A 12,471-nucleotide genomic window follows, 5' to 3' on the forward strand; every position below is an offset into this window, starting at 1 on the left:
CAAGAAAAGAAAGTGGCAAAGGATATTGGATTAACGCAAAGAAGCCACTTTCTCGGTTTAATGGAAAATCTTGTTTGCCATTTCCATGAGATCCGAAACGTGGAGTCGACAACTTCCATTCGTACAGGAATGTCAATGGAATTGATAAAGATGAAGATGTCCAACGAGGCCGAAAGCATTTTAAGTCACTTGAATGATCATAACCTGTCAAAGTTGCCACAGCGGAGGAAACGACTGAGGAAAAAATTTCTAAATACCCCTGCAGTGTGAGTATGACTTGTAGTTTTCAATGTAACGGACGAGACGGGGTCAGGAGGAGGGGTCAGGCAAGGTTTGGGGATTTTGATATTTTCTGTCCAAAAATTGTCATATTTGCCACCCCTGTCAGGACACCGAAATTGGTGAAAAAACTGTCTAAATCCCTACCTTAGGGCAAGTGAGTGTGGTCATTTATAACGATTGCCAAAATTCATCATGCACCCAAGGGACATGAATGACAGAAAATCAAAATACCTACCTTGGGGACTGCCCTCACAGTGAAATTTCCATGGCTAGCCTGACAACCCCCTTCTCCTTGGGCTTTATGTTAAAAGGTACATATGTAGCACTATGACGTATAACTGTAAACAAAAGACACCCATCTTGGTACTCAAAAGGATTCAAACCACAGAGGTGGTGGAGTCTGTACTGTGGTGTGAGAATGACATCTAGAACAGACAGACAGACAGACAGACAGACATCTATATTTATACAGGATAGCCCCTTCAGTGTAGTAAACACTGGTATCAACGGGGGTCCTGTTACCCACCCAACCCACCCCAGGGGAGGACATCCATCACACAGTAATCTCGTGCGTGGGAAATTAACGTCTCCTGCCCCTAACCCTGCAGGAGACGGGACCTCCATTTATTCGTCCCTATCCGAGAAGACTAGAATATCTAACCATTTCTTGATGTTAAAGAAAGGAAGCATATTCTTCTCAGTTAATTTTTTTTAAGACCCTGAGTGTTGGTCCGGCCGGTATTGAACTCTCGACCTCCCGCACAGCAGTCCGGCGCTCTCCCAATTGAGCTAACCAGGCGGCGGTTATACCTTTAAAATTATACCTTTATACCTTTAGAATTATACCTTTAAGATGTTGATATTGGCCCATCCCTTCCTATCATAAGAAAATACTTTGGGAAACAGTCTGCAACATTGCTTGATTATTATTTTATTAGCACAGCAGTGTATGGGAATCTGGAATTTTATTTGCACAAAACAATGTTACATACGAATAGATCACTCTTTGCAGAGAGATATTTGCAGGTGATATGTTGATGCTTGGCCTATCTAGATCTAATGATGATCTCAACTACCCATCATTTTGCAATTAAAAGCTAAGCAGTCATGATGATCCAAAATGAAATATTCACATATCTATTTTGCTATAATTTTATTTCCAGATTGACCTGAAGGAATACAATAATCTTTCCAACCATTTGAAGCATGCACATAAGCTGAGTAAGAGTGAAGTTGAGGAGCTAAATAGGGAAAAGAATCAGGAAAAGGGCAAAGGAAATCAGGAAAATAGGTAATTTATTAAATTTGTTATTGTTCTGAGTTCTGCTTTCAAGAGGATTGTGTTCATTGTAGTTACATAGATGAGTGTTTTCTCTACTGTAAACAGCATTTTTAACCTTTTTCAATTCACGCTCATTTTGACACATTGCATTTTCCCTATATTTTCAGCAAAACCAAGCGGCGCATGAGATGTTGTCCACTACGGGGATGTACCTGGGTTGGATGACACTTTGATTACCACCTACCAAAAGTACACAATATCGGCAAAGATTCTGAAAAGTACTTGTCACTAGTACACAATGTTAATTTTTTTTTTTTGTACAAGTGGTCTTTGTTACAAAATATTAAATGCATGTAACGTATTGTTATAATATACAACATATAGGTAATAAATTAAAAGTACTTTCTACTACATTTTCTATTCATTTATAGAGTCACACACCACTTGGGTTGACCACTGAAAATGATCAATAAATGAACAAAAAAACTTCTAGGCTAATCATTATCTATAGTTTGATAATAGTAACAATTTAAGAACCACGATTAGGATTCTCTGTTTGTCAGCTGGCTATCATTGAAAATTGGCTTTCTGACAGGTTCTTCGAAAAAGTATGTTAAATTAAAGTTTATGTTTGAAAAAACAAAAAAAAAATGCTACCAGTTTGAGTTCCTGTTTTCTGTCTACATATACAGCAGTACTTACATATAATTTGGGGGAAGTCATTAGTAGCATAGTCTATAAAATTATATGATGGTGATTGATAATGATTTCAGTGATTTGAGTGGAAAATAAATTCATGAGCTTTGAGTTTTGATATTTTACATTGGATGGAATGTTCCTTTTTTGTTTCATGGATCTTGAAGTTTTGTCTAAATAGCAATTCAAAGATGTGCTCATATGTGGCACTAAAAACTTCTCAATGTTCTTCATGTGATTTATGATTTTATGCCTTTATAGTCTTGTGCCCACACTGAATTAAAGTACATAAATATTGTTAAATTTCAAATAATAGTGCTACTTCTTAAGGCAGCATATATTGCATTGTTAAATACTTCAGGTATATTAAAGTACTGGTCATCTGAAATTTCTATCCTCTGCAAAAAATATAATGGCCCATAGGGTCCATTTTTGATCAAGTTGGCAATAGTAACACAATCCTGATGATTGTTAAGTAATTTGTAGTTGGATTGGCCTTGTAAGTCAAGCCAATTCCCTTTTAGCTTGAAAGTAAATGATGCTTTAACTAGTTTTGATGGATTCTGGATACTGTAGAAAAGCCAGAATTTCTCATCTTCTGACTCAGTAAACACTGGGACAATAAGCCCTTGTGCTTCTGTGGGGTGTTGAATATTAGCACCGACAGCAAGCCATGCATCATCTTCAAAATAAAAACTATATTCATTTAATCTTAGTCTCTCTTCCTGGTCAAGTCTGAACTCCACAACGTCCACATCTTGTTCTTTAATCTTCTCAGACAGTCTAACTACCCTTTCTGCACATTGTCTGTCCACTATCCTGGACAGAAGAGTGACTACTGTTTCAGGCTGAGTTAGAGAGGGAATAACATTCCTGTTGCTTTGCAAGTTGATATCTAAATTATTGGTAATCACAAATTTAATTTCGCTTTTTTTCTCCATTATGGCCTGGAGTTGCTTAGTGCCATAATGGAAGGGTTTCTTAAAGAAAATGCCATCTGGGAGATTTTCTACTGTAAAACCCCCACGTAGATATGGCACCCTGCTGCCTGGTTTCTTTATTGCTTCACCTACAGTGCAAAAGAAAGAGAAACATTGATTGGTAATGATAATAGCACTGAGTGGAGTAAAATTTAGGAAGTAATTGGGGAAGTAACGAGCCTGAGTACCCCTGAAATGTATGACAGTAGGTCTTATTGACCATTTCCACATGTCCCATCATACACTTTCTTTGCTAAAATGTGAGACACAAGGTAGGAATAACTAATTCAATTTCATTGGCTAGTGCCATTTTCCACTGGATTTTCATTGGCTGCATATTACTGTCAGATTTGACCTGTCCAATTACAAGCAGCTGTAATGATTATCACACAGGCCAAATTGGACAGTTTGCTTATTACAGTATTCAGATTAAGGATCAAATAACCGCTGTTCAGAATCAATCAGGTTTGAGGATTTTGTTATAGACATCATCATCATCTTTGTTGTTACCGCCTCCTAGTTAGTTCAATTGCTTAGAGCGCCGGATTGTGTTGTGCGGGCTCGAGGCCCAGTCGGATCAATACTCATGGCCTTAAAATACCTGAGGAGAATTTTCTACCTTTCTATAATATCAAGAAATGGATAGATATTCTAGTCTTCTTGGATAAGGACGAATAAACTGTAGGCCCCATCTCCTGCAGGGTTAGAGGTAAGAAATGTTAATTTCCCACACACAAGATTACTGTGTGATGGATGTCCTCCACTGCGGAGGGATGTGTGGGGGGAAAGGTGAGGTCGTTACATGGACTGAAGTGGCTGGCAGAGGCGCCTGATAATGTTGACGTCCGATCTCAACCTTAATAACATTGTAAACCTTAGCAATTCAGCCCATGCTGCTATTAAGGTATATATCGAATAAGCGATTCACAACCAATCAGCTAATAATAATAATGATGACAATGATGATGATGATGATGATGATGACAACAATTACATGTTAATATCTGTACTATAAAGTAAATAATATGTATATTTTTAAACTTACTGTATTTGGAATTGAATAGCTGTTGTACATCTTTGTATGTGAACCTCTCATTGGTGCAAGCTAAATAAATAAAGAGAGAGGTACTTAATAATGTAGTTTCTGGTCTATTTTGACAACATATTCACCTTATTTACAATCATGAATAATCTTGTTAATTGGATGACACACTGAATAGTATAAGCTACTGATATAAGCTTCTGCTAAATACAGTTGCATGCCAAAAAATCAACAGAACAATTTCAAAGATGTTTATAATATTACTAATTCAAAGTAATAATATAACACCAAAGTGGTCTCGCAATTTGATGTTGATGTCAGGATTCAGGCATAAAAAAGAGTACCCTGCACTTGATCCAAAGTTGTACACTTGGCCTGAAGTGTCTTGAAAAATCAGAGAAGATTCACAGCTTAAATCTTCCAGAAACATGATCTGTTGAAGTAGATGAAAAAGTAAAATGTGGCACGAGGATAATTACTCAAAAGGACACAAACATCTGCATGTTCCATTAATTACCACAGAGTATAATTAACAATTATTCGTCGAAGGAGAGGTGAATATCGTCAAATAATCCACGAGACGAAGTAGAGGGGATTATTCCACAATATTCACTGAACCTGAGGTGAATAATTGTTTTTAATTAGTATAATTTCAGAGCTGAAAAACAGAGAAATTTCTAAAATCATAACATTTTAGTAACATTTGCTAACATTTTATTTTAACATTTTATATAAACCATGCAGAGCGGTTTATATAGCGTCATATAAGGAACCGCTTTGAACTTCCTTTGAACTCATCTTTTTCTGCAGATGTCATGTCATGCCATTTCTTGGCAGCTTCTTTGTTCTCTTGAGGCAAAGACAATTTCTTGCACTCATCTAGCAAAAAAAAATAATTAAAGTTTTCATTTCCACCGAATATCAATTGAATTGGTTTGATTATTATAATGTCACTGCATGATTTTCAGTTTCCTCAGCAATCAAAGATCTAACTAAAATTGAAAATAAATTAATCAACCACTCTATTATGTTGTCAAAGGTTAAAAGAAGCTGAGGATGAAAACCCTTTTGGGTTGCAATATAGAGCTCTGTTGGACCCCCACCCTTGCAAGTACCCCTCCTGGGGTTTAGAAACATTTAACAAAACCACTGTCCATTATTGATTTAAATCTGGTATTCTGGCACCAAAATAAAACTAACATCCAGCAGACAAAGTTAGGAGAGAAAGCTACAATATTCATTTCTTAGAAATAATTCACTGGTAGAGGTTTATTAATGATACCCATAGACGTACAGGCACCCTTGGACTTGGAGGGGGGGACTGTGGAGGGGGGGACTGTGGAGGGGGGGACTGTGACCTCCATGCCTGAAAAAATTACACAATTTCCTAATGTGTTAGCATTAAACTGATGCAGAACTGCCTTAAAATTGATTCTACTGTTGCCTGAATTCTAAGCATTTTGCCTGACAAATGCTGAGAAATTCTTTTAAATGGGGGGGGGGGGGGATTTGCAAACCCATCCCCCAGGATTGTAATGCCTCTAATGTTACCCTATAATTATTTTAGCAATGGTCTATAATAGTTACAATGCATGTAAACAATTTGTTCTTAGTGTTTGAAAACATTATCAGGCCTCTCACCTGACTTGAAATACTCTGAACAGAACATGTTGTAGGAGTGTGAGCCACGTGAACCCGTTGGAATCTTAATTGGCTTTGGAGCTGCTTGTACTCCAGAACTTATCTTTTCCTTTTGTCTAGCATTTCCAATCCATTTCTATATAAATGTATCACATTAAAATAAAGTATTTCAAAATGCCTTAAGCTACAATAGCAACCCTTCCCTTTTTGCCTTCTTTCCCTTGCTGGCCCTATAGAGGCCCAGCCAGGGTAAATTCCTACAAGGGATATGGCCAAAAAAGTAGTGATAGCATAATATATGAAAGTCTGAAAAAATTAAGATCTTGTTCACCAAAATTCCGACAACAACAACAAGGTGGAGAAATATAGACAAAATAATGACACCGTAGCTTTTTAAATTCAGACAAGCAACACAGGGAACCCCCTGGCAGGACCTGACCCTATTAATACCCATGCAAGCTGCACGCAGAAGCTCTGAGCTTGTATACTTTACTTGATCAATAGATTGTATTCGATCCAGAACAGAATGATTGGCTGGCAACAAATTAATAAAGGTAGATCTTCTTGGCATGTACATGGATGTCGAATGGATGATAAATGTAACATTCAACCACTCTAGATTGAGGATGTAACCTAAACTTCGAGCAAGGATTCGATCGTTAGCTATCAGGTTACCTACTATTAACACTTTTAGGTTAGCCTACTTGTCAGCTCCAATTAGCCAAACTTGTGCTCCGGTTAGCCTCAGAGCACTCAGGTTAGCCTAACTAGCTCTTCTGTTGGCCTACAGGGCACTAGGGTTAGCCTACGTTTCACTAAGGTTGCTTACGTTAGCTCTCAATAGGGTAACACAAAATATTATTCTTTATAATTTATAATAACGAATGAGTAAACGCCTATCTTCTTTTACCGGTATATTCTTGATCATTGATTATACTGCAGACTGCAAGCGTATTTTCGAGCATAAAACGGTGTTGGTCAGCGGTTTCCCGTATGATGGTCAGAGCACGTTGTTGTAGTCCGCCATGTTGGATGGTGTAACGAATAAAGTATAGTTCTGTTACTAGTACTGGCCTCTAGACTTGGTGTCAGGAGTGGGATTACACAATGGCAAACCTCAAAAGACCGGAGCTCAAACTTGTGGGTAATGTGAGTGAAAATTTCAAGAATTTTGAACTTCGTTTTAATGATTATTGCATTCAAGCCAACTATCGTAACCTCGCCAAAGATCCTATCACCGAACGAGCAGATCACTACAAAAGCCCGCTACTAGAAATTTCTGCCCTGCGATCTTCACTTCCAGATGAAGCCTTGTCTGTACTTAGGTACACAATAGAACCTCAAATCCTCAACGACGACAAGAACAAACCATGGGTTTGGATGGAAAAACTACGCGCCCACTACACAGGCTCCACAGGGAGTTCACTTCTCACCGACCGTTTCAAGTTCTGGACGTCGTCCCAGACCTCACATGAGTCCATACAAGAGTGGGAAGTCAAAGTAAGACAAGCGAGCAGCCTTTGTGCTTACGGTGAGCTCACCGATGAACTCACTAGAGACAAATTTATTTTTGGCCTCCATGAGGAACACACGAGAACTGAGCTCCTCAAAACACACGTAAAACCTGACAACTCAAAGAAAACCCTGCAAGATGTGGTGGCAGAAGCGAGAGCAATAGAGTCTGCCAAGCAAACAAACAAATTAATCGTGGATTCGTCGAAAGGAACCGATGAAGAAGTCCACTGGACAGGTCTCAGACATAACCAGATGAAACTGCGCAGGGAGCCTGGAACGTGTTTCTGGTGTGGGGACCGCCGAGGTCCCCACCCCTGGAAAGTATGTCCCGCTAAAGGAAAGACCTGTTCGACTTGTGGTGGCAATGACCATTTCGCCCGGGTCTGCCTAGAAGACCGTAAATTTACACTCCCAGATACCAGATCCCCAGCCTCCAACACTAGATCTGGTAGGAAGGAATACACAAAGAACGCGAATGGCCAGCGACGTGACTCACGACTGAGTGGCCAGCGACATGATCCACGTGCAGGCACATCTACCCAATCACGAGATCTTCACTACACCGACACATACGTCACAGAGGAGCAACCATATGACACACCCTTTGATCATGATTGTGGTTTCACTTATTCTTTGGAAGCCCAAGTACACAGCATCGCCGCTTCCAGCCAAGCAAAGCGATACTTCACAACCCTATCACTTTCTGCGACAGGCTCAGCATTCACTCAAGTCAAGTTTCAAATAGACACTGCAGCAACATGCGACACAATGTCCATCAATACTCTCCGCTCCCTTCTGCCAGATGCAGAACTCAAACGATCCCCCTACCGTCTATACCCCTATGGAAACTCCAAACCGTTGGAACCTGAAGGTCAGGTGGATCTAGTATGTGAAAGAAAGCACAAGTATGAAACACTCACGTTTCAAGTCCTACCACATTCTTCTATCGGATGCAAACCAGCACTTCTGTCAGGGAGCGACAGTGAGAGATTGGGACTTATCAAAGTACTTGCAGATGAAATCCATTCCCTATCCTCAGAGGTAGAAAACAGCATTGCTGAACACGGCAAACCCCCAGGGCTCCAGTCTACCCGTACCTGGGAATTTGCACCGCAGCCTGTAGAATCAATTCCAGACCCGAAGATGAATATGGCCTGCAACCATCTTCGACAACTCCATGAGGCCACAGCCAACCCATGCAATCCTCCACCTTCGCCATCAAAGCCAATCAAAGTTCTCTCAAACCGACAGCTCCCACCTCCGGGCCAGTTACGTAAGGAGGACATTCTTGACCAGTACGCCAACACCTTCGAAGGCCTTGGTGAGCTTGGTCCACCTGTTCATTTTCAAATAGATGAGAGCATACCACCTGTGCAGATGCCAGTTCACAGAATACCAGTAGCAAAGCGAGAGCGTGAAAAACAAGCCTTGGATCGTTACGTAGAGCAAGGGGTTATCGCCAAGGTAAACGAACCAACCGCCTGGTGCTCCAACGAGCTTATCCGAGAAACACCAAAGAAGTTCAGAGTGTGTATAGATCCAAGTCAAACAGTTAACAGGGCCATCCACCGACCAAAACACCAGATGCCTACCCTAAATGAACAGCTTCATAAGCTTAGTGCAGCAAAATGCTTCTCCCTAGTTGACGTCAAAGAAGGCTTTCTCCACATTCCCCTCGATGAGGACTCATCGTGGATGACCACCATGCACACAACATATGGCAGATACAGATGGCTTCGTCTGCCCTTTGGTATTACCAGCGCCCCTGAAGAGTTCCAGATGAGGCTGACCACCGCCCTAGAAGGCCTAGAAGGCATCATATGCATTGCAGATGATATCCTAGTATATGGAGAAGGAAACGACTATGAAGAAGCTCAAAAAGACCACGACAGAAGATTCATTGCTCTGATGGAATGCTGTCATCAAAAGAACATCAGACTCAATGCAGCCAAACTTCAGTTCAAGCTTAAGGAACTCAAATTCATGGGCACTATTATTTCAGATAAGGGAATGAAACCTGACCCTGACAAGGTAGCAGCAATAACACAGCTACCGCCTCCAGAGAACAAGGCAGCACTCCTGCGCTTCATTGGCATGGTCAACTATCTGTCACCCTTCTGTGCAAACCTGAGCTCGGTGATACAACCTCTACGAATGCTCACCCAGGAAGCTGTACCTTTCATCTGGTCCAACGCTCATGATAATGCATTCACTAAGGCGAAGCAACTGATCTCCTCAGCCCCAGTCTTAGCCTACTATGATCTCCACAAGCCAGTTGTACTTCAAACGGATGCCAGTGATTATGCCCTGGGCGGTGCACTTCTACAACCCAACGACAATGGTAAGCTGCAACCCGTCGCTTTCACATCCTCCAGCATGAGTACTACGGAACAGCGTTACTCCCAGATCGAAAAGGAGTGCCTGGCAATATGCAACTGCTTTCAGAAGTTTGACCAGTGGTTATATGGCAAGGCTGACATTGTAGTCCACACAGATCATCAGCCTCTCGAAACCATACTAAAGAAACCATTGAACAAAGCCCCAGCCCGTCTGCAAAGGATGCTGATGAAACTGCAACGATATCGGTTTCAACTAACATACAAGAGAGGAGCGACACTCCACCTGGCTGACACTCTATCTCGGGCAGCCCTTCCACAGCCAACATCAGCGAGAGTAACACACTTCGACGTCTTCCGAATGGAGTTGGACTCCGAGCAGAACCGCCGCAACCCAAGACTGGAAGAGAGCACCGAGAACCACTTACGTGAACAGACAAGCAAAGACGTCACACTGGCAGCTCTATACAAAGTCATTGTCCATGGATGGCCTGAAGACAAATCAGTCCTCTCTGAATCCCTACGTCCCTATTGGAACTACAGAGACGAACTATCAGTGAAGAATAGCATAATATACAAAGGCACGCAAGTCATGGTACCCCAGTCTATGCACAAAGAAATGCTTAGGAAAATCCACGCCAACCATTTTGGAGCAGAATCGAACATACGCATGGCCCGAGAGGTTCTCTTTTGGCCAGGGATGAGAAAATCAATACAAGACATGTGTGACGCTTGTGGCACCTGTGCCCAATACGGTACGACCGCACCAAAAGAACCGATGAAATCTCTACCGATACCTACAAGGCCCTGGCAGATAGTAAGTCAAGATATCTGTGAGCTCCACAACCAAAGTTACCTAGTAACTGTGTGTCACTTCTCGGACTGGATTGAGGTAGACAAGCTGGGAGATACCCTATCCTCCACGGTCATCGAGAAAACAAAAGCCCACTTTGCCCGATATGGTGTCCCAGCAATCTGCCACACCGATAACGGTCCACAGTTCATAAGCGACCAGTACAGGAAGTTCTCTGTGGAATATGGTTTCAAGCACACCACTTCCTCCCCGTACCACCCCAAGGGCAACGGCAGAGCAGAAGCTGCCGTTAAAGTTGCAGAGTCCATGTTAAAGAAAGCAGATGATTTCCACACTGCTCTACTTCTGTACAGAAACACTCCACCTCAAGGACACACATACTCACCTGCTCAGCGTATGTTTCTGCGACGCACTGCCACCACCCTGCCTACCACGGATCATCTGTTGGCACCTGCCATGATCAACTTTAGCATCGTAAAAGAAGACATCCTTAAGAAAAGGCATGACAGCAAAGCATACTATGACAAGTCAGCCGGAGTGGAGCACCAACCAGTTAAAGTTGGCAGCTACGCCTATGCCAAGCCACCTCCCCGCCATCGCGAAAAACCATGGATCTATGGGGAAGTCATCAAGGAAGACAACGGACGGTCCTATACTATTCGTACCTCTCATGGTACCACGATCCGCAGGAACAGAGTACAACTGAAACCCGCCGCACCACCACCACCTATTCTCCAACCTCAGATAGTAGTCAACCGAGCCACAGTAGATGCGACAGCTAACTCCACCCCTGCTCCACATCCTTTCAAACACGCCGAAGTCAATCCGCAGGGCGAACAGAAGACCCACGAGCACCCGAACCCAGCAGCAGATGCAGTACCAGAAACCTCCCTGAGAGAAGCAGAACCCATAGCAGGTTCCTCTACGCCGTTGAAGCAGACGAGATCTGGGAGAATAATCAAACCCCCAGAAAGACTGAAAGACTATGTCACAGACTAGGCCTTCTCAAACATTGCCTATGAACACTCTGTAGCGTTTTTAAGACATGTTATTTTTTTTTTTTTTTCTTTTCTTTTTTTCAACGGGGGGAGATGTTGGTCAGCGGTTTCCCGTATGATGGTCAGAGCACGTTGTTGTAGTCCGCCATGTTGGATGGTGTAACGAATAAAGTATAGTTCTGTTACTAGTACTGGCCTCTAGACTACGGTACAAAACAATTATTTAAAAAAAAACATGGGAGCTTCCTTTAATTAACGAGGCAAACAATTACCACAACGCCTCATTATGAATAGTACAATCGTACAGTGAACTTCCTTGACCTTGGTGTATGACGGGCAAAATTTTGTTTAAGATTCAATCCTTTAAAAGATAAGTTGGTGCAGTACATAGAGTAAGGGAAGTATAATTCTGAAGGACAATATACCACTACATCATTTACATATGTCGGTGCGCTTTGAAGAAAGAAGCAGTCACCACAATGATCGCTATTATTATTCAACGAGATGTAAATAAGTGGCGGGGTATTCCGCATACATCAAACATGGTAGTGTTTCAGTCCAACTAATAAATATCTTACCTTTACTTGATCAATAGTCAGCCCAGTTTCCTGGGCTGCCACACCAGTCCTTCCCGTATTATCAGAACTGCATGTTTTCATGCCGCCGTCATAATATTCTTGTAGTTTTGACTTTTGTACATCGCTTATTTTATTATATGTTCTTTTGCGAGCTCTACTTGTATCCTTGTCAGTCATAGTGACGAAGAAGCGCCAAAAGTACACGACAAAGCCGATAATACCTGAACGTCCAAACCAAGTAGTCCTAGCGAATTCGTAACCATTCGGTAAAGGATTTCCCCTTACGCATTCCAAGTGAAGGAATTTG

At 41.8% G+C, this 12,471-nt stretch overlaps 1 protein-coding gene and 1 pseudogene across 2 annotated transcripts; one reads left to right on the forward strand and one right to left on the reverse strand.

Annotated features, from left to right (window-relative positions):
• Positions 1-1,230: 1,230 nt before the first annotated feature.
• Positions 1,231-12,453, reverse strand: LOC148720244 (uncharacterized; annotated as a pseudogene). The gene is made up of 6 exons (XR_015993521.1): positions 12,165-12,453; positions 5,924-6,059; positions 5,056-5,161; positions 4,571-4,779; positions 4,286-4,345; positions 1,231-3,329 (listed from the first exon to the last, which is right to left on the reverse strand). The product of XR_015993521.1 is annotated as an uncharacterized LOC148720244 (transcript).
• LOC148720245 (uncharacterized) lies at positions 6,976-11,587 on the forward strand. The gene has a single exon (XM_088739051.1). The coding sequence runs from the start codon at positions 7,031-7,033 to the stop codon at positions 11,585-11,587; it is 4,557 nt and encodes a 1,518-aa protein (XP_088595177.1). The 5' UTR covers positions 6,976-7,030.
• Positions 12,454-12,471: the final 18 nt, after the last annotated feature.

This window comes from Stylophora pistillata, chromosome 11 (assembly GCF_964205215.1).
Source record: "Stylophora pistillata chromosome 11, jaStyPist1.2, whole genome shotgun sequence".
NCBI classification, from domain to species: Eukaryota; Metazoa; Cnidaria; class Anthozoa; order Scleractinia; family Pocilloporidae; genus Stylophora; species Stylophora pistillata.

What these genes read in the sequence shown, in the direction of transcription:
- LOC148720245 (XM_088739051.1), top strand. Translation starts at nt 7,031, where the DNA reads ATGGCAAACCTCAAAAGACCGGAGCTCAAACTTGTGGGTAATGTGAGT.